At 39.7% G+C, this 23,222-nt stretch overlaps 1 protein-coding gene across 10 annotated transcripts in view; it reads left to right on the top strand.

The window, feature by feature from the left end:
* Positions 1–23,222, top strand: part of Marchf1 (membrane associated ring-CH-type finger 1) — an 858,714-nt gene that overhangs the window by 643,475 nt on the left and 192,017 nt on the right. For all 10 annotated transcript variants that reach the window (XM_017600176.3, XM_039094632.2, XM_039094634.2 and 7 more), the window contains one exon: positions 20,767–20,817. In XM_017600176.3, coding sequence (XP_017455665.2) covers positions 20,767–20,817 — 51 coding nt within the window. The remainder of the gene's footprint in view (positions 1–20,766; positions 20,818–23,222) is intronic.

Below are 23,222 nucleotides of genomic sequence, written 5' to 3'. Positions count from 1 at the left end.
CTTCTACATGTTGACCTCCAGTTGAACCAGCACCATTTGCTGAAAATGCTATCTTTTTTCCATTGGATGGTTTTGGCTCCTTTGTCAAAAATCAAGTGACCATAAGTGTGTGGGTTCATTTCTGGGTCTTCAATTCTATTCCATTGGTCTATCTGTCTTTCTCTGTACCAATACCATGCAGTTTTTATCACTATTGCTCTGTAATACTGCTTGAGTTCAGGGATAGTGATTCCCCCTGAAGTCCTTTTATTGTTGAGGATAGCTTTAGCTATCCTGGGTTTTTTGTTATTCCAGATGAATTTGCAAATTGTTCTGTCTAACTCTTTGAAGAATTGGATTGGTATTTTGATGGGGATTGCATTGAATCTGTAGATTGCTTTTGGTAAAATGGCCATTTTTACTAAATTAATCCTGCCAATCCATGAGCATGGGAGATCTTTCCATCTTCTGAGGTCTTCTTCAATTTCTTTCCTCAGTGTCTTGAAGTTCTTATTGTACAGATCTTTTACTTGCTTGGTTAAAGTCACACCGAGGTACTTTATATTATTTGGGTCTATTATGAAGGGTGTAGTTTCCCTAATTTCTTTCTCGGCTTGTTTCTCTTTGTATAGAGGAAGGCAACTGATTTATTTGAGTTAATTTTATACCCAGCCACTTTGCTGAAGTTGTTTATCAGCTTTAGTAGTTCTCTGGTGGAACTTTTGGGATCACTTAAATATACTATCATGTCATCTCCAAATAGTGATATTTTGACCTCTTCTTTTCCGATCTGTATCCCCTTGATCTCCTTTTGTTGTCTGATTGCTCTGGCTAGAACTTCAAGAACTATATTGAATAAGTAGGGAGAGAGTGGGCAGCTTTGTCTAGTCCCTGATTTTAGTGGGATTGCTTCAAGTTTCTCTCCATTTAGTTTAATGTTAGCAACTGGTTTGCTGTATATGGCTTTTACTATGTTTAGATATGGGCCTTGAATTCCTATTCTTTCCAGGACTTTTATCATGAAGGGGTGTTGAATTTTGTCAAATGCTTTCTCAGCATCTAATGAAATGATCATGTGGTTTTGTTCTTTCAGTTTGTTTATATAATGTATCACATTGATGGTTTTCCGTATATTAAACCATCCGTGCATGCCTGTGATGAAGCCTACTTGATCATGGTGGATGATTGTTTTGATGTGCTCTTGAATTCGGTTTGCCAGAATTTTATTGAGTATTTTTGCGTCGATATTCATAAGGGAAATTGGTCTGAAGTTCTCTTTCTTTGTTGTGTCTTTCTGTGGTTTAGATATAAGAGTAATTGTGGCTTCATAGAAGGAATTCGGTAGTGATCCATCTGTTTCAATTTTGTGGAATAGTTTGGATAATATTGGTATGAGGTCTTCTATGAAGGTTTGATAGAATTCTGCACTAAACCCGTCTGGACCTGGGCTCTTTTTGGTTGGGAGACCTTTAATGACTGCTTCTATTTCCTTTGGAGTTATTGGGTTGTTTAACTGGTTTATCTGTTCCTGATTTAACTTCGATACCTGGTATCTGTCTAGGAAATTGTCCATTTCCTGAAGATTTTCAAGTTTTTTTGAATATAGGTTTTTATAGTAAGATCTGATGATTTTTTGAATTTCCTCTGAATCTGTAGCTATGTCTCCCTTTTCATTTCTGATTTTGTTAATTTGGACGCACTCTCTGTGTCCTCTCGTTAGTCTGGCTAAGGGTTTATCTATCTTGTTGATTTTCTCAAAGAACCAACTTTTGGTTCTGTTGATTCTTTCTATGGTCCTTTTTGTTTCTACTTGGTTGATTTCAGCTCTGAGTTTGATTATTTCCTGCCTTCTACTCCTCCTGGGTGTATTTGCTTCTTTTTGTTCTAGAGCTTTTAGGTGTGCTGTCAAGCTGCTGACATATGCTCTTTCCTGTTTCTTTCTGCAGGCACTCAGTGCTATGAGTTTTCCTCTTAGCACAGCTTTCATTGTGTCCCATAAGTTTGGGTATGTTGTACCTTCATTTTCATTAAATTCTAAAAAGTTTTTAATTTCTTTCTTTATTTCTTCCTTGACCAGGTTATCATTGAGTAGAGCATTGTTCAATTTCCATGTATATGTGGGCATTCTTCCCTTATTGTTATTGAAGACCAGTTTTAGGCCGTGGTGGTCCGATAGCACGCATGGGATTATTTCTATCTTTCTGTACCTTTGAGGCCCGTTCTTTGACCAATTATATGGTCAATTTTGGAGTACCATGAGGAGCTGAGAAGAAGGTATATCCTTTTGCTTTAGGATAGAATGTTCTATAAATATCCGTTAAGTCCATTTGGCTCATGACTTCTCTTAGTCTGTCTACATCTCTGTTTAATTTCTGTTTCCATGATCTGTCCATTGATGAGAGTGGGGTGTTGGAATCTCCCACTATTATTGTGTCAGGTGCAATGTGTGTTTTGAGCTTTAGTAAGGTTTCTTTTATGTATGTAGGTGCCCTTGTATTTGGGGCATAGATATTTAGGATTGAGAGTTCATCTTGGTGGATTTTTCCTTTGATGAATATGAAGTGTCCTTCCTTATCTTTTTTGATGACTTTTAGTTGAAAATTGATTTTATTTGATATTAGAATGGCTACTCCAGCTTGCTTCTTCTGACCATTTGCTTGGAAAGTTGTTTTCCAGCCTTTCACTCTGAGGTAGTGTCTGTCTTTGTCTCTGAGATGTGTTTCCTGTAGGCAGCAGAATGTAGGGTCCTCGTTGCGTATCCAGTTTGTTAATCTATTTCTTTTTATTGTGGAGTTGAGGCCATTGATATTGAGAGATATTAAGGAATAGTGATTATTGCTTCCCATTATATTCATATTGGGATGTGAGGTTATGTTTGTGTGCTTTCATTCTCTTTGTTTTGTTGCCAAGACGATTAGTTTCTTGCTTCTTCTAGGGTATAGCTTGCCTCCTTATGTTGGGCTTTACCATTTATTATCCTTTGTAGTGCTGGATTTGTAGAAAGATATTGTGTAAATTTGGTTTTGTCATGGAATATCTTGGTTTCTCCATCTATGTTAATTGAGAGTTTTGCAGGATACAGTAACCTGCTCTGGCATTTGTGTTCTCTTAGGGTCTGTATGACATCAGTCCAGGATCTTCTGGCCTTCATAGTTTCTGGCGAGAAGTCTGGTGTGATTCTGATAGGTCTGCCTTTATATGTTACTTGACCTTTTTCCCTTACTGCTTTTAATATTCTTTCTTTATTTTGTGCGTTTGGTGTTTTGACAATTATGTGACGGGAGGTGTTTCTTTTCTGGTCCAATCTATTTGGAGTTCTGTAGGCTTCTTGTATGCCTATGGGTATCTCTTTTTTTAGGTTAGGGAAGTTTTCTTCTATGATTTTGTTGAAGATATTTACTGGTCCTTTGAGCTGGGAGTCTTCACTCTCTTCTATACCTATTATCCTTAGGTTTGATCTTCTCATTGAGTCCTGGATTTCCTGTATGTTTTGGACCAGTAGCTTTTTCTGCTTTACATTATCTTTGACAGTTGAGTCAATGATTTCTATGGAATCTTCTGCTCCCGAGATTCTCTCTTCCATCTCTTGTATTCTGTTGGTGAACCTCATATCTACAGCTCCTTGTCCCTTCTTTTGGTTTTTCTATATCCAGGGTTGTTTCCATGTGTTCTTTCTTGATTGCTTCTATTTCCATTTTTAATTCCTTCAACTGTTTGATTGTGTTTTCCTGGAATTCTTTCAGGGATTTTTGTGTCTCCTCTCTATGGGCTTCTACTTGTTTATTTATGTTTTCCTGGAATTCTTTCAGGCATTTTTGCGATTCCTCTCTGTAGGCTTCTACTTGTTCTCTAAGGGAGTTCTTCACGTCTTTCTTGAAGTCCCCCAGCATCATGATCAAAAATGATTTTGAAACTAGATCTTGCTTTTCTGGTGTGTTTGGATATTCCATGTTTGTTTTGATGGGAGAATTGGGCTCCGATGGTGCCATGTAGTCTTGGTTTCTGTTGCTTGGGTTCCTGTGCTTGCCTCTCGCCATCAGATTATCTCTAGTGTTACTTTGTTCTGCTATTTCTGACAGTGGCTAGACTGTCCTATAAGCCTGTGTGTCAGGAGTGCTGTAGACCTCTTTTCCTCTCTTTCAGTCAGTTATGGGGACAGAGTGTTCTGCTTTCGGGCGTGTAGTTTTTCCTCTCTACAGGTCTTCAGCTGTTCCTCTGCCTGTGTCTTGAGTTCACCAGGCAGGTCACTTGCAGCAGAAAAGTTGGTCTTACCTGTGGTCCTGAGGCTCAAGTTCCCTCACGGAGTGCTGCCCTCGGGCTCTCTGTGGCGGCAGCAACCAGGAAGATCTGTGCCACCCTTTCCGGGAGCTTCAGTGCATCAGGGTTTCAGATGGCCTCTGGTGTTTTCCTCTGGCGTTGGAGATGTATGTGCAGAGAGCAGTCTCTTCTGATTCCCCAGGCTTGTCTGCCTCTCTGAAGGTTTAGCTCTCCCTCCCACGGGATTTGGGTGCAGAGAACTGTTTATCCGGTCTGTTTCCTTCAGGTTCCGGCAGTGTCTCAGGCAGGGGTCCTGCCTCTCCTGGGCCCTCCCCCACGGGAGCCCAGAGGCCTTATACTGTTTCCTCTTGGGCCAGGGATGTGGGCAGGGGTGGGCAGTGTTGGTGGTCTCTTCTGCTCTGCAGCCTCATGAGTGCCCACCTGACCAGGCGGTTGGGTCTCTCTCTCACGGGGTCTGGGAGCAGAGAGCTGCTGCAGGCCAGGATCCGCGGGTGTGGGACTTCCGGTAAACACAGGACGAGCCCGGTCCTAGAGGAATTCTGCCTCCGTGTGTCCCGAGCTCACCAGGCAGCTTTCTTGCAGCAGTAAAGTTGGTCTTACCTGTGGTCCCGAGGCTCAAGTTCGCTCGTGGGGTGCTACCCACGGGCTCTCTGCAGCGGCAGCAACCAGGAAGATATGCGCCGCCCCTTCCGGGAGCTTCAGTGCACCAGGGTTCCAGATGGCCTTTGGTGTTTTCCTCTGGCGTCCGAGATATGTGTGCAGAGAGCAGTCTCTTCTGGTTTCCCAGGCTTGTCTGCCTCTCTGAAGGTTTAGCTCTCCCTCCCAAGGGATTTGGGTGCAGAGAACTGTTTATCCGGTCTGTTTCCTTCAGGTTCAGGCGGTGTCTCAGGCAGGGGTCCTGCCGCTCCTGGGCCCTCCCCCACGGGAGCCCAGAGGCCTTATACTGTTTCCTCTTGGGCTAGGGATGTGGGCAGGGGTGGGCAGTGTTGGTGGTCTCTTCCGCTCTGCAGCCTCAGGAGTGCCCACCTGACCAGGCGGTTGGGTCTCTCTCTCACGGGGTCTGGGAGCAGAGAGTGCACAATAATAATTTTAAAGTTTATTTTTATTCATATGAGTGTGTATGTGTTTCTACATGTCATGGGTGTGGAGGTGCCTGTAGAGGCCAAAGGAAGGTGCTGGCTCTCCCTAGAGGTGAAGTTATAAGGACTTAGGAATTGAGGATATGGACGTAGAGAACCTACTTAGGTCTTGGAGGAACAGCAAGAATGCTGTCATCTCATCAGACCCTACCATAACCAATTCTTATCTGGATACTATTTTAGTGTTTTTTTCAATTGTGTGATATTTTCTAAAGCTATATTACAGAGTGTTGTCCCTCCTTCAAGCTATACAAATGTATAATCAATTTTCAGAAAGAGTTGTCATCTCCCAAACTTCTATTTCTAGTTTTATTAGATAAAATTAAAAAAAAAGTGCTATAACCCCAAGTTTGTGTAAATTCTTAAGAACAAATAAGTTTTCATGTCCCAATGACATTTAATGTTTTTCATTTGATATCTGAGATTTTTATGAAACTGTCAGTCTAAATGTCAGTGCCTGAGTCATGTCTCTGAGCTCCTGCTTGCTTTCCTTGTTTTTATTTACAAGTCACAGTTTTTAAGTGCTTATTTTATTACAAGCTTTAATTACTCTAGTAAAAAAAAATAGTCCTCTGAATTCCATGGATACCCTTACAGGCAGCCTTGTTTCTTTCTCCTCCCATTTACTCTTGGTCCTCACTGTTAGAGGGAGGCTGAGGGAAAGGATAGCATATCCTGATTCCCTCGAGTGCAACTCAGTCTGCCTTCTCTGTACTGTGGCACTTGATTTCCCTTAAGTGTACTTTTAAACCATATTAATTATTTGTGTGTGTGTGTATGTGTGTTTGTGTGTGTGTGTGTGTGTGTGTGTGTGTGTGTGTGTGTGTGCGCACGTGTGTTGGGATGTATGCTACCATGGCATGTGTTTGGAAGTCAGAGAACTACTTGTAGAATTGAGTTCTCTCCTATCATGTGGTTACCAGGGATCAGGCGCAGGTTGTCAGCCCTGGTTGCAAGCACCATTTATCCTCGGGACCATCTCATTAGTCCTAGTGTATATTTAAACACGCTTCCTCTCTGATCTTTCCCATATATAGCACAGTGGGCAAAGCACTTGTGTGAGCATGAACACCTGAGTTTGGATCCCTAGCACTCACTCACGAAACTGGGCCTAAGGTAACCCCAGCACTGGGGAATGGGGGCAGAGACTAGCAGACTTTAGGTTCTTCCTAAAGGATCAGTCTAGCTGAAACAGCAAGTTCCAGATTCCAGGAGAGGACCTGTCTCAGAGGATAAGGTAGAGAGAGGCAGAGAAGACACACAAATTCCATCTCTGGCTTACACACACACACACATGCACACGCACACGCACACACACACACACACACACACACACACACACACAGAAATCACATACAAATTCTGCCATACTTAGCAAGAATGAATTTGAAAGAAAATTCAGTATAATAATGACAAAAAGTAATGTCAGATGTATCCATGACCAACCAAAAATTGACACTTCTTGAAAAATCTTAAAAAGACAAATTTGAAACTCTGAATCTCTCTGTGCATGTTAGAAATGATATGTTAAGATTCAACATCGCTCTTCAATAATCCTATACTTTTCACATAGATTAGCCATAAACTCTTGTTGGGTCCAAGTTCTCTTGTCCTACAAGGTCAGTATAATTTAAGTAACTGTTAGGTGTTTTAGATTTGGAGACAGCTTATATTTAATCTAACATAAAGTACTTAAACTCATTACAGTGAAGTATGTCAACCATATTCACTAATATGCAAAGAAGAATATGTCATTTCAGTGGTAATAGAACAAGCCACCCAATTAATTAGCAACAAATTGGACAGATTGCTTTGGAAGGTTTCCAGGAGAGAAAGTCCCTCTGGTGATTTGCTTCCAAAGCAAGAAAACAATGTCCTTTAGCACCTTGTGTAGAGATTTTTTTATTTTCTTCTTTTATTTTTGAGATTATAATATAGTTGTATCATTCTTCCCTTCCTTTTCTTCCTGTAAATCCTTCCATATACCTCTCTTTGTACTCTTTCAAATTACTGTCATTTTTCACTAATTATTGTTACATATATGTGTATGTATATACATATGCAGTCTTAAATACAACCTTATCAATTTGTGTAATGTTATCCTATGCACATTTGGGGGTGCCCATTTGATATGGGAACACAGCAGAAGAAAGGGTAGAGATTGTAAGAGTCAGAGGACCAGGGAGTTTGCTCTGAGATTGTGTCTCCTAGCATTGTCAGAAGCTACACCCATAAAGTCTTACCAACATGATGGCACAAACATGAACAGAATAGGGACAACAATAATAAACACGCTAAAGTGGATGGTGGGGAGCCTGAATTCTGTCAAAGAACTATGGACAATTAGTGAGTGCTAAAGTGGAAGAATTAGTCTTCCCCAGGGAAGAGCACATCAATTGGTTATCCAATTGTTTTAGTTCTTAAATTTTATAGGCCAGCATATAACCCATCATAGGATTGCAAGACAGAGAACCCAAGGAGTCTGTAGGGAAAAATTGTGACTCTTATAATCTGCATGGTTACTGTAAATTGGTGGAAAACTCTCTGGGTGTAAACAGCAGAAATGTCATAATCTTGTAATATGAAAAATTGCCTTATAACTTAGTTAATTTTTCTAACAATCCTGAAGATATCATCTTCCCTGTTTTATGGTAATGAAACTCAAGTTCACCAGTGTCAAACATCTATTCATACGAATACCAGTAGACCATAATACATCTGATAGCAAGGTGTCCTCTCAGCACAGGGACGCCACGATGCCTCTGCCCATTATCTGCACTGACGAGCATGACTTTTCCATGAGCTGGCAGAGAACTAGGCGGTTAAAAATCTTCACCTTTCCCTGAACTCACCTGCATCTTTCAGTACCCAGCCTTATTTTTAGAGAAAATAGAGACAACAGATTTCATATTAAACAGCTCTGAGGTACCAAACTGTCACGTGGACGCTGCTTCTTTTGAAGAAGGTTATAGGCCCAGAGTATTATATACCCCTGTGGCGAACTGTTCTTCATTGGAAACTGAATTGATCCTCTATTTTATTTCAAGGCAGCACCAAGTCTTATTTGGGTTGAAAAGTTAGTTACACTTACATTACACTTTTTATTCTTCTTCTTAGCTCGTGGTGTAGCAGATTCACTTACCACTTTCAAACACATTCTCAAATGTCATAGAAATGAAAAATGTGCAAACAAAATAACCTCTCTCACTACTACAAGCATTCCCACTGCCCCAGTGTGTTACTTTGTGTGTTTTTTTGTCTCTGTTCCACATGATAATGTGTCAAAATTCTGAATTTCACTGAGAGAAGATGGATGGATTGTGTTAACTAGGGTCTGGGTGAAGAGTTGAGCTGTCAGGCACTAAGTGACGCTCTCCATCACTAGAAGCACCTAATCAGGGAAACATATCTGCGGCAGCATGCACATTCATCGCAGGCTGCATCCCAGACTGTTATGAGGTATGACTAATCACATTTTTGTGACTCATCTCAGTCTGTGATAACATGCTCCTCGGTGACATCAGTAGTTACAGGAGATGGATGTTGCATGTTCAGCTGGAATATGTGTGTCTAACACAGCAACAGTTTGCAATGTGTATAGCTTGTTTCTCCACAATAGCACATCTGCCACCAGAAGTCCACATCATAGAAAATTTCAGGCAGACTGCATGGGTCTGGGGTCATCCAGTGGAACATGGAAAGCCTACTGGTGGCCGTACCTTCTAATGAGAATGATTCTCCTCCATCAGCTGTAACCTGCAACTTAGTAGTGCTGAGGCCTGACTAGCACTTCCTGAATCTATGCAGGAGTGTTGGATGGCTTGTTCTTGCATGGGTACCACAATCCCTCTCAGTTCTGTCAGGAAGACAGCATTAAGTGGAACACTTTCTGCATGCCACATGTGCATCCATAAACTCTGGTTTATCCACTCATTTATCCTCAAAAAAAGAATTAGCAGAAAAGAAATAGCAAACGGACAGCAGCAGTCAGAAGTTTGAGGCCAGACTGGCTTAGATCTTAAGGTTGTGATTTCCTGGAATCTACTGCCCTCAAACTAGGAGGCCTAACTCCTTAAGGTCGCTTTTTGCATTGAAATTTCATGGCATAAAAATGCCCTTCCAAAGCACTCTTAGTGCATCTTTTTTTTTTTCTAAACTACAAAGTGCTAAGGAGACAAGAACAGGTGATACATTTCAAAAACATTTTTAAGTTTTAAATCTTCAGACATAACTTAGAGAGCGTTTTAAAATTTAAAGATTGGGTGCTTACAGGCATGTGAAATGACAGAAAAGGCCAATAAAATATGTGTCTCCAGAACACAGGTTGAAGGTGTCTCCTGCACAGCGGGAACTTATTCAGAACTTCCTGCAGGTGCATACAAACACAAAGCAATGGGCCACACTACAATGCTCGAATTTGCAAAGAGATTACGTAGTTTCAGGTTTTGTTTGTATAAAGAATAATTTCATGTAAATAAATATTGCTAGCTTACTTGCTATGTGGAAGTTAATTGGAATACATTAACAATATAGTGCTATATATTAAGGAAGGTAATCTGATAAAAGCTATTTGCATAAGCTATTTGTGTCCCCATTAGAGTAATATTGAAAATGTTCATAAACCTACTTGATGCTACATTTTCTCCTTTGGACAGTAAAAGCAGGACCACTCTTCTTTAATCAGTGTTTTTTTTTAATTATTACATTTTTCTTTTATTGGATATTTTTTATTTTCATTTCAAATGTTATCCCCTTTCCAGATTTCCCTTCCAGAAACCCGCTATCGCCCTCTCTTCTATGAGGGTGCTCCTGGATCCACCACCCACTCCCTCCCACCTCTCCATAGAGGCCATAGATGTGAGGGTTCATTTCTGGGTCTCCAATTCTATTCCACTGATCTACATGCCTGTCTCTGTGCCAATATCATATATTTTATCATTATTTCTCTGTAATGTAGCTGGAGTATAGGGATCATGATTCCTCCAGAAGTTTCTTTTTTGTTGAGAATAGTTTTGGCTATTCTGGTTCTTTTGTTACTCCAAATGAATTTGCAAATTACTCTTTCTACTCTGTGAGGTACTGAGTTGGAATTTTGATGGGGATTGCACTGAATCTGTAGACTGTTTTAGTAAGATGGCCATTCCTACTATATAGTCCTGCCAATCCATGAGCATGGGAGAGCTTTCCATCTTCTGAGATCTTCTTCAATTTCTTTCTTCAGAGACTTGAAGTTCTTGTCATACAGATCTCTCACTTGCTTGGTTAGAGTAACAACGAAGTATTTTTTATTATTTGTGACTACTGTGAAGGGAGTTACTTCCATAATTTCTTTCTCAGCCCATTTATCCTTTGAATAGAGGAGGGCTACTGATTTGTTTGAGTTAATTTTATATCCAGCCACTTTGCTGAAGTTGTTTATCAGGCTTAGTAGTTCTCTGGTAGAACTTTTGGGGTCACTTAAGTATACTATCATATCATCTGCAAATAGTGATACTTTGACTTTCTCCTTTCCAATCTGTATACCTTTGACTTCCTTTTGTTGTTTGATTGCTATGGCTAGGACTATATTGAATATTTAGAGAGAGGGGGAGAGAGGGCAGCCTTGTCTAGTCCCTGATTTTAGTGGGATTGCTTCAAGTTTCTCTCCATTTAGTTTGATGTTGGCTACTGGTTTGCTGTATTTGCTTTTACTATGTTTCGGTATGGGCCTTGAATTCCTGATCTTTCCAAGACTTAAACTATGAAGGGGTGTTGAATTTTTCAAATGCTTTCTCAGCGTCTAATGAGATGATCATGTTTTTTTTTCTTTGAGTTTGTTTATATAGTGGATTACGTTAATGGTTTTCCTTATACTGAACCGTCCCTGCATCCCTGGGAACATGATGGATGATTGTTTTGATGTGCTCTTGGATTCAGTTTGTAAGAATTTTATTGACTATTTTGTCATCTATATTCATAAGGGAAATTGGTCTGAAGTTCTCTGTCTTTATTGGATCTTTGCGTGGTTTATGTAGAAGTGCAATAGTGGCTTCATAGAACAAATTGGTAGTGCTCCATCTGTTTCTCTCTTGTGGAATAAAGTGGACAATACTGGTACTAGGTCTTCTATGAAGGTCTGATAGAATTGTACACTAAACCCATCTCGTCCTGGGCTTTCCTTGGTTGGGAGACTTTTAATAATGCTTCTATTTCTTTAGGGGTTATTGGACTGTTCAGATGGTTTATCTGATACTGATTTAACTTTGGTACTGGTATCTGTCTAGAAAATTGTCCATTTCTTCCAGATTTTCCAGTTTTGCTGAGTATAGATTATTGTAGTCAGATCCGATTTTTTTTAATTTCCCCAGTTTCTATGGTTATAGCTCCCTTTTCATTTCTGATTTTGTTAATTTGGATGCTGTCTCTGTGCCCTCTGGTTAGTCTGGCTAACGGTTTATCTATCTTGTTGATTTTCTCAAAGAACCAGGTCCTGCTTTTTTGTTGCGTCTTTGTATAGTTCTTTTTGTTTCTGCTTGGTTGATTTCAGCACTGAATTTGATTATTTCCTGCCATTTTCTCCTCTTTGGTGTATTTGCTTCCTTTTGTTCTAGAGCTTTTAGGTGTGCTGTCAAGCTGCTAGTGTATACTTTCACCAGTTTCTTTTTGGAGGCACTCAGAGCTCTGAGTTTTCCTCTTAGCACTGCTTTCACTGTATCTCATAAGTTTGGGTATGTCGTGCTTTCATTTTCATTAAACTCTAAAAAGTCTTTAATTTCTTTCTTTATTTCTTCCTTGACCAAGTTATCACTGAGTAGAGCATAGTTCATCTTCCATATGTATGTGAGCTTTCTGGGTTTTTTGTTTGTTTGTTTTGTTGTTGTTGTTGTTATTGAAGACCAACCTTCGTCCATAGTCATCTGATAGCATGCATGGGATTATGTCAATTTTCTTGTATCTCTGGGGGCCTTTTGTGTCAATTTTGGAGAAGGTACAATGAGGTCTAAGAAGAAGATACATTCTTTTGTTTTAGGATAAAATATTCTATAGGTATCTGCTAAATTCTTTTGTTTCTTAACTTCTGTTAGTTTCTCTATGGCTCTGTTTAGTTTCTGTTTTCATGATCTGTCCAGTGATGAGAGTGGGGTGTTGAAGTCTCCCACTATTACTGTGTGAGGTGCAATGTGTGCTTTGAGCTTTAGTAAGGTTTCTTTTATGAATGTGGGTGCTCTTGCATCTGGAGCATAGATATTCAGAATTGAGAGTTCATCTTGGTGGATTTTTCCTTTGATGACTATGAAGTGTCCTTCCTTATCTTGTTTGATAACTTTTGGTTGAAAGTCAATTTTATTCGGTATTAGAAAGGCTACTCCAGACACCCGCGGATCCCGGCCCGCAGCAGCTCTCTGCTCCCAGACCCGGTGAGAGAGAGACCCAACCGCCTGGTCAGGTGGGCACTCCTGAGGCTGCAGAGCAGAAGAGACCACCAACACTGCTCACCCCTGCCCACATCCCTGGCCCAAGAGGAAACTGTATAAGGCCTCTGGGCTCCCGTGAGGGAGGGCCCAAGAGCAGCAGGACCCCTGCCTGAGAAACCGCCGGAACCTGAAAGAAACAGACCGGATAAACAGTTCTCTGCACCCAAATCCCGTGGGAGGGAGAGCTAAACCTTCAGAGAGGCAGACAAGCCTGGGAAACCAGAAGAGACTGCTCCCTGCACACACATCTCGGACGCCAGAGGAAAAAGCCAAAGACCATCTGGAACCCTGGTGCACTGAAGCTCCCAGAAGGGGCGGCACAGGTCTTCCTGGTTGCTGCCGCTGCAGAGAGCCCCTGGGCAGCACCCCACGAGCGAACTTGAGCCTCAGGACCACAGGTAAGACCAAATTTTCTGCTGCAAGAAAGCTGCCTGGTGAACTCAAGACACAGGCCCACAGGAACAGCTGAAGACCTGTAGAGAGGAAAAACTACACGCCCGAAAGCAGAACACTCTGTCCCCATAACTGACTGAAAGAGAGGAAAACAGGAATACAGCACTCCTGACACACAGGCTTATAGGACAGTCTAGCCACTGTCAGAAATAGCAGAACAAAGTAACACTAGAGATAATCTGATGGCGAGAGGCAAGCGCAGGAACCCAAGCAACAGAAACCAAGACTACATGCCATCATCGGAGCCCAATTCTCCCACCAAAACAAACATGGAATATCCAAACACACCAGAAAAGCAAGATCTAGTTTCAAAATCATATTTGATCATGATGCTGGAGGACTTCAAGAAAGACATGAACACACTTAGGGAAACACAGGAAAACATTAATAAACAAGTAGAAGCCTACAGAGAGGAATCGCAAAAATCCCTGAAAGAATTCCAGGAAAACACAATCAAACAGTTGAAGGAATTAAAAATGGAAATAGAAGCAATCAAGAAAGAACACATGGAAACAACCCTGGATATAGAAAAACAAAAGAAGAGACAAGGAGCTGTAGATACAAGCTTCACCAACAGAATACAAGAGATGGAAGAGAGAATCTCAGGAGCAGAAGATTCCATAGAAATCATTGACTCAACTGTCAAAGATAATGTAAAGCAGAAAAAGCTACTGGTCCAAAACATACAGGAAATCCAGGACTCAATGAGAAGATCAAACCTAAGGATAATAGGTATAGAAGAGAGTGAAGACTCCCAGCTCAAAGGACCAGTAAATATCTTCAACAAAATCATAGAAGAAAACTTCCATAACCTAAAAAAAGAGATACCCATAGACATACAAGAAGCCTACAGAACTCCAAATAGATTGGACCAGAAAAGAAACACCTCCCGTCACATAATTGTCAAAACACCAAACGCACAAAATAAAGAAAGAATATTAAAAGCAGTAAGGGAAAAAGGTCAAGTAACATATAAAGGGAGACCTATCAGAATCACACCAGACTTCTCGCCAGAAACTATGAAGTCCAGAAGATCCTGGACTGATGTCATACAGACCCTAAGAGAACACAAATGCCAGCCCAGGTTACTGTATCCAGCAAAACTCTCAATTAACATTGATGGAGACACCAAGATATTCCATGACAAAACCAAATTTACACAATATCTTTCTACAAATCCAGCACTACAAAGGATAATAAATGGTAAAGCCCAACATAAGGAGGCAAGCTATACCCTAGAAGAAGCAAGAAACTAATCGTCTTGGCAACAAAACAAAGAGAAGAAAAGCACACAAACATAACCTCACATCCAAATATGAATATAAAGGGAAACAATAATCACTATTCCTTAATATCTCTCAATATCAATGGCCTCAACTCCCCAATAAAAAGACATAGATTAACAAACTGGATACGCAACGAGGACCCTGCATTCTGCTGCCTACAGGAAACACACCTCAGAGACAAAGACAGACACTACCTCAGAGTGAAAGGCTGGAAAACAACTTTCCAAGCAAATGGTCAGAAGAAGCAAGCTGGAGTAGCCATTCTAATATCAAATAAAATCAATTTCCAACTAAAAGTCATCAAAAAAGATAAGGAAGGACACTTCATATTCATCAAAGGAAAAATCCACCAAGATGAACTCTCAATCCTAAATATCTATGCCCCAAATACAAGGGCACCTACATATGTAAAAGAAACCTTACGAAAGCTCAAAACACACATTGCACCTCACACAATAATAGTGGGAGATTTCAACACCCCACTCTCATCAATGGACAGATCATGGAAACAGAAATTAAACAGTGATGTCGACAGACTAAGAGAAGTCATGAGCCAAATGGACTTAACGGATATTAATAGAACATTCTATCCTAAAGCAAAAGGATATACCTTCTTCTCAGCTCCACATGGTACTTTCTCCAAAATTGACCATATAATTGGTCAAAAAACGGGCCTCAATAGGTACAGAAAGATAGAAATAATCCCATGCGTGCTATCGGACCACCACGGCCTAAAACTGGTCTTCAATAACAATAAGGGAAGAATGCCCACATATACGTGGAAATTGAACAATGCTCTACTCAATGATAACCTGGTCAAGGAAGAAATAAAGAAAGAAATTAAAAACTTTTTAGAATTTAATGAAAATGAAGATACAACATACTCAAACTTATGGGACACAATGAAAGCTGTGCTAAGAGGAAAACTCATAGCGCTGAGTGCCTGCAGAAAGAAACAGGAAAGAGCATATGTCAGCAGCTTGACAGCACACCTAAAAGCTCTAGAACAAAAAGAAGCAAATACACCCAGGAGGAGCAGAAGGCAGGAAATAATCAAACTCAGAGCTGAAATCAACCAAGTAGAAACAAAAAGGACCATAGAAAGAATCAACAGAACCAAAAGTTGGTTCTTTGAGAAAATCAACAAGATAGATAAACCCTTAGCCAGACTAACGAGAGGACACAGAGAGTGCGTCCAAATTAACAAAATCAGAAATGAAAAGGGAGACATAACTACAGATTCAGAGGAAATTCAAAAAATCATCAGATCTTACTATAAAAACCTATATTCAACAAAATTTGAAAATCTTCAGGTAATGGACAATTTCCTAGACAGATACCAGGTATCGAAGTTAAATCAGGAACAGATAAACCAGTTAAACAACCCCATAACTCCTAAGGAAATAGAAGCAGTCATTAAAGGTATCCCAACCAAAAAGAGCCCAGGTCCAGACGGGTTTAGTGCAGAATTCTATCAAACCTTCATAGAAGACCTCATACCAATATTATCCAAACTATTCCACAAAATTGAAACAGATGGATCACTACCGAATTCCTTCTACGAAGCCACAATTACACTTATACCTAAACCACACAAAGACACAACAAAGAAAGAGAACTTCAGACCAATTTCCCTTATGAATATCAACGCAAAAATACTCAATAAAATTCTGGCAAACCGAATTCAAGAGCACATCAAAACAATCATCCACCATGATCAAGTAGGCTTCATCCCAGGCATGCAGTGATGGTTTAATATACGGAAAACCATCAACGTGATCCATTATATAAACAAACTGAAAGAACAGAACCACATGATCATTTCATTAGATGCTGAGAAAGCATTTGACAAAATTCAACACCCCTTCATGATAAAAGTCCTGGAAAGAATAGGAATTCAAGGCCCATACCTAAACATAGTAAAAGCCATATACAGCAAACCAGTTGCTAACGTTAAACTAAATGGAGAGAAACTTGAAGCAATCCCACTAAAATCAGGGACTAGACAAGGCTGCCCACTCTCTCCCTACTTATTCAATATAGTTCTTGAAGTTCTAGCCAGAGCAATCAGACAACAAAAGGAGATCAAAGCGATACAGATCGGAAAAGAAGAGGTCAAAATATCACTATTTGCAGATGACATGATAGTATATTTAAGTGATCCCAAAAGTTCCACCAGAGAACTACTAAAGCTGATAAACAACTACAGCAAAGTGGCTGGGTATAAAATTAACTCAAATAAATCAGTTGCCTTCCTCTATACAAAAGAGAAACAAGCCGAGAAAGAAATTAGGGAAACGACACCCTTCATAATAGACCCAAATAATATAAAGTACCTCGGTGTGACTTTAACCAAGCAAGTAAAAGATCTGTACAATAAGAACTTCAAGACACTGAGGAAAGAAATTGAAGAAGACCTCAGAAGATGGAAAGATCTCCCATGCTCATGGATTGGCAGGATTAATATAGTAAAAATGGCCATTTTACCAAAAGCGATCTACAGATTCAATGCAATCCCCATCAAAATACCAATCCAATTCTTCAAGAGTTAGACAGAACAATTTGCAAATTCATCTGGAATAACAAAAAACCCAGGATAGCTAAAGCTATCCTCAACAATAAAAGGACTTCAGGGGGAATCACTATCCCTGAACTCAAGCAGTATTACAGAGCAATAGTGATAAAAAAACTGCATGGTATTGGTACAGAGACAGACAGATAGACCAATGGAATAGAATTGAAGACCCAGAAATGAACCCACACACCTATGGTCACTTGATTTTTGACAAAGGAGCCAAAACCATCCAATGGAAAAAAGACAGCATTTTCAGCAAATGGTGCTGGTTCAACTGGAGGGCAACATGTAGAAGAATGCAGATCGATCCATGCTTATCGCCCTGTACAAAGCTTAAGTCCAAGTGGATCAAGGACCTCCACATCAAACCAGACACACTCAAACTAATAGAAGAAAAACTAGGGAAGCATCTGGAACACATGGGCACTGGAAAAAATTTCCTGAACAAAACACCAATGGCTTGTGCTCTAAGATCAAGAATCGACAAATGGGATCTCATAAAACTGCAAAGCTTCTGTAAGGCAAAGGACACTGTGGTTAGGACAAAACGGCAAGCAACAGATTGGGAAAAGATCTTTAGCAATCCTACAACAGATAGAGGCCTTATATCCAAAATATACAAAGAACTCAAGAAGTTAGACCGCAGGGAAACAAATAACCCTATTAAAAAATGGGGTTCAGAGCTAAACAAAGAATTCACAGCTGAGGAATGCCGAATGGCTGAGAAACACCCAAAGAAATGTTCAACATCTTTAGTCATAAGGGAAATGCAAATCAAAACAACCCTGAGATTTCACCTCACACCAGTGCGATTGGCTAAGATCAAAAACTCAGGTGACAGCAGATGCTGGCGAGGATGTGGAGAAAGAGGAACACTCCTCCATTGTTGGTGGGATTGCAGACTGGTAAAACCATTCTGGAAATCAGTCTGGAGGTTCCTCAGAAAATTGGACATTGAACTTCCCGAGGATCCAGCTATACCTCTCTTGGGCATATACCCAAAAGATGCCTCAACATGTAAAAGAGACACGTGCTCCACTATGTTCATCGCAGCCTTATTATAATAGCCAGAAACTGGAAAGAACCCAGATGCCCTTCAACAGAGGAATGGATACAGAAAATGTGGTACATCTACACAATGGAATATTACTCAGCTATCAAAAACAACGAGTTTATGAAATTCGTAGGCAAATGGTTGGAACTGGAAAATATCATCCTGAGTGAGCTAACCCAATCACAGAAAGACATACATGGTATGCACTCATTGATAAGTGGCTATTAGCCCAAATGCTTGAATTACCCTAGATCCCTAGAACAAACGAAACTCAAGACGGATGATCAAAATGTGAATGCTTCACTCCTTCTTTAAATGAGGAAAAAGAATACCCTTGGCAGGGAAGGGAGAGGCAAAGATTAAAACAGAGACTGAAGGAACACCCATTCAAAGCCTGCCCCACATGTGGCCCATACATATACAGCCACCCAATTAGACAAGATGGATGAAGCAAAGAAGTGCAGACCGACAGGAGCCGGATGTAGATCGCTCCTGAGAGACACAGCCAGAATACAGCAAATACAGAGGCGAATGCCAGCAGCAAACCACTGAACTGAGAATAGGTCCCCTATTGAAGGAATCAGAGAAAGAACTGGAAGAGCTTGAAGGGGCTCGAGACCCCAAAAGTACAACAATGCCAAGCAACCAGAGCTTCCAGGGACTAAGCCACTACCTAAAGACTATACATGGACTGACCCTGGACTCTGACCCCATAGGTAGCAATGAATATCCTAGTAAGAGCACCAGTGGAAGGGGAAGCCCTGGGTCCTGCTAAGACTGAATCCCCAGTGAACTAGTATATGGGGGGAGGGCGGCAATGGGGAGAGGGTTGGGAGGGGGACACCCATAAGGAAGGGAAGGGGGAGGGGGATGTTTGCCCAGAAACCGGGAAAGGGAATAACACTCGAAATGTATATAAGAAATACTCAAGTTAATAATAAAAAAAAAAAAAAAAAGAAAGAAAGGCTACTCCAGCTTGTTTCTTGGTACCATTTATATGAAAAAAATTTTTCCCAGCCTTTTACTCTGAGGAAGTTTCTATCTTTGTTAGTAAGGTGTATTTCCTGTATGCAGCAAAACGCTGGGTTCGGTTTATGTAAACAGTCTTTTAGTATGTCTTATTATTGGGAAATTGAGTTTATTGATGTTGAGAGATATTAGGGACCAATGATTTTTGTTTCCTATTATTTTTGTTTTTAGAGGTGGAATTATGTTTGTGTGGCTATCTTCTTTTGGGTTTGTTGCAAAAAGATTACTTTCTTGCTTTATCTAGGGTACAGTTTCCATCCTTGTGTTGGAGTTTTCAATCTATTATCCTTTGTAGGGCTAGATTTGTAGAAAGATATTGTGTAAATTTGGTTTTCTCATGGAATATCTTGGTTTCTCTACTAATTTTAATTGAGAGTTTTGCTGGATATAGTAGCCTGGGCTGGCATTTGTGTTCTCTTAGTGTCTGTATGACATATGCCCTGGGTCTTATGGCTTTCATAGTCTCTATTGAGAAATCTGGTACAATTCTGATAAGTCTTCCTTTATATGCTACTCGATCTTTTTCCCTTACTACATTTAATATTCTTTCTTTGTTTTGTACATTTGTTGTTTTGACTATTATGTGACAGGAGGAATTTCTTTTCTGTTCCAATCTACTTGGAGTTCTTTGGACTTCTTGTATGTTATGGGCATCTCTTTCTTTAGGTTAGGGAAGTTTTCTTCTATAATTTTGTTGAAGATATTTACTGGTCCTTTAAGTTGGGAATCTTTGCTCTCTTCTACACCTACTATTCTTAGCTTTGATCTTCTCTTTGTGTCCTGGATTTCCTGGATGTTTTGGGTGAGGAGTCAGTTTTTTTGCATTTTGCATTTTCTTTGATGGTTATGTCAATGTTTTCTATTGTATCTTCTGCCCCTGAGATTCTCTCTTCTATCTCTTGTATTTTGTTGGTAATGCTTTTGTCTAAGATTCCTGATCTCTTCCCCAGGTTTTCTATCTCTAGGGTTGTCTCTCTTTGTGATTACTTTATTGCTTCTATTACCATTTTTAGATCCTGTATGGTTTTGTTCAATTCCTTCACCTGTTTGGTTGTGTTTTCTTGCAATTCTTTAAGAGATTTTTCTGTTTCTTCTTTAAAGGCTTCTACTTGTTTACCTGTATTGTCCTGTATTTTTTAAGGTTATTTATGCCCTGCTTAAAGTCCTCTAACATCATCATGAGATGTGATTTTAAATCAGAATCTTGCTTTTCTGGTATTTTGGGGTATCCAGGATTTGCTGTGGTGGGAGAACTGGGTTCTGATGATGCCAAGTAGCCTTAGTTTCTGTTGCTTAGTTTCTTGTACTTGCTTCTCAGCATCTGCTTATCTCTGGTGTTAGCTGGCCTTGATGTCTCTGACAGTGGTTTGACCCTCTAGTAAGCCTTCTGTCAGCACTCCTGGAAGACCAGCTCTCTCCTGGTGGGACTTGGCAACAGAGAGCTATGGCACTGGGTCAGCTCTGGGTTCAGACAGAAACCAGAAGGATTTTAATCAGTGTTTCTAAATTTATTTTTCAGAATGAAAAGTCCCCAGGGCGATCTGCAAGTCGATCAAGTAACATATCAAAAGTAGGTGCCTCTCTCCATGTTCTTGTTTGTTGAGTTTTGCATTTCACAAGTTCAATGAATATTGATCATGTTTAACATATAATTGTTATATATAATAATATTGAAATATAATTGGTTAATGGTTTGAACTATTTCACACTTTTACTGTAGGATATATTATGCTTTCACACAATCAAATATGTTGTCTTTCCACTTTGTTCTCAATAGAGAAAGTAATTGCTATTTTCAGAGTACTAAAAACTATGTACTTGGAACTATAGCATTTTTCCCTCAACTTCCAACACAATAGGGACAACAAATACTCAAATCAAAATTATCCACAATCACGGCACTTCCCATGGATTTAAAATATTAGGCTTTATTTTTAACCTCTCTGAAATGTGCACTTTTTATTGAAATAACTTTTAGGAATAGATTTCATAAAAACTTAAGTTTGTCCATATTTAGGTTACAGAATTAATGGATAAAGTAAAACTACTCTCTAGACTTACTTCAAATCCAAGTCAGGATGCCGGGCCATTAAATTATTATGAGTCTGGACAAATATTCTAGTCTTTATACTAGTGTGAAAAAACAAACTTCATGAACTGTTCTTTAAAATTGGGTACCATGTGATGGGAAGATTTGGGAACCCTGTGATGAGCAGATATGGGGTACCATATGATAGGCAAATATAGTGCTTAGGAAGTAAAATATAATGTACAGCCATTTTTTGAAATAGTCACTCTGAGTTTTGAATACTTTGGCAGGATCAAGACAGATTTACCACAGGGTATATTCCATCTCAGGGCCTTCTACATTGCTGACCTTAATTTTGTATTAGTAATTTTTCATTAGTTTTCATGATGGATCTAGAAATAAGTAACAAACATTAGGCTTTATACCAACTCCAGCTTCCCACTAGGGAGCCATACTTTCTGCTTAGTTTCCAGAAGCAAATTTTACTCCCTGAGAAGTAGGAGCTCCAGAGTGGTATCATTCTCTTCAGCTGGATCCTTGAGCATGAATCTTGTAGGAAAATGACATGTGCACACACACTATGTACTTCCAGGAGTATATCTATGACCTTGGACACAGACATTTGTGCCTATATCTCTGTATGGAAGGCCACACTGTTGCAGTGCTCCCAAATATATAGATTGCCTAAGTAGCTTCCTTGGAAAGATGATCCAGAACACAAGCTTTCATCTGCTTGTTTGTAGATCATGCAGGACTCAAAACCAGTGTAGCTGAGAGTACTACCTAAATGCCTGTGTATTGTTGGCTTAATACTCTAAGAAGTAGCAGAACTTTTAAATGATGCACGTGAGTGGTAGGTTGGTAGACCAGTTGGAGGAAATCCCTTGAAGGGTAGTGTTGGAGCAGGTTTCCTTTCCTGTCTTTTGCTACACCATCAATTTTCACTATGACGTGTTTCCTTTCTTCCTTCCCCATGAGAAATCTAAAAGTGATAAAAATTCCTTGACTTCAGACTCCAAAAGTATGGTTCAGAACAATCTTTCCTTGATAACAGTATTGTATCTGGTATTTCTATAGTAATAAAAATATGACAGTACATTACAGAATTGCATTCACATCAGAGTCCCTCTAAAGATACTTGAGAAGGAATGCATCCTTCTGGTTGAGACTACTTCAGAGGGTGAGATTTTAATTCCACCTCTCTGCTCTGCTGTTCCCTATTCATGTGATCCAGGGAAAATCACCTAAACTCCCTAAGACAGACTTACTCCCCCTACCACAAAACTAGTCTCCTAAAGATTTCTTTGTTTAGTTTATATTAGCATATCATTTTCTAAATGCTTGTCATCAAAATCTCTTACAAAAGAGCTCACCCAGAGCTCTGGAACAGTGCTATCTTTCTCAACAGGTTAATGTTGACTAAATAACAACTTTGAAGCTTGTCAAAGGACTGACAGCTCTGTTACCACACCAAACATTCATTATCTAGGAGCAAATGTATAAATGAAAATTGCAATCTGTTTACAGCATTCATCCTTTTAGCTTATTCCTTTAGAAATTACATAAAGACAAAAGAGGTACTTCTGATCTCTAACTTCTTAAAAGACTCTGACATTCCATTTGGAGATAAATGAATACCTTTTCTCTCTTACCTTCATAGTATTTTAGAAAAGTCTCAACTACCAACCCCTGGTGATTTCTGTGAATCTAAATCTCTTAACTCAATATAACTCTCCTTGTATTTGTGCCAGAATGATAGTCAGAATGATAAGTGCATTGTTGGTTCCTCATTACTTTTATGAATAAGTAAATGATATGCTCTTCAATAATCCTGTGCGCTACAGAGTATGAAATGACAAAACCTACAAATATTTGAGTTATTTTAAAATGTTAGAGAAGGAAATAGTAAAACTGGAACAAAGATGTTGTTCTTTAAGATTGCCAAA

The sequence above is a fragment of the Rattus norvegicus genome, chromosome 16 (assembly GCF_036323735.1).
Source record: "Rattus norvegicus strain BN/NHsdMcwi chromosome 16, GRCr8, whole genome shotgun sequence".
NCBI lineage: Eukaryota > Metazoa > Chordata > Mammalia > Rodentia > Muridae > Rattus > Rattus norvegicus.
The sequence above is the reverse complement of the archived record's forward strand: the minus strand, read 5'-3'. Positions and strand labels throughout refer to the sequence as shown.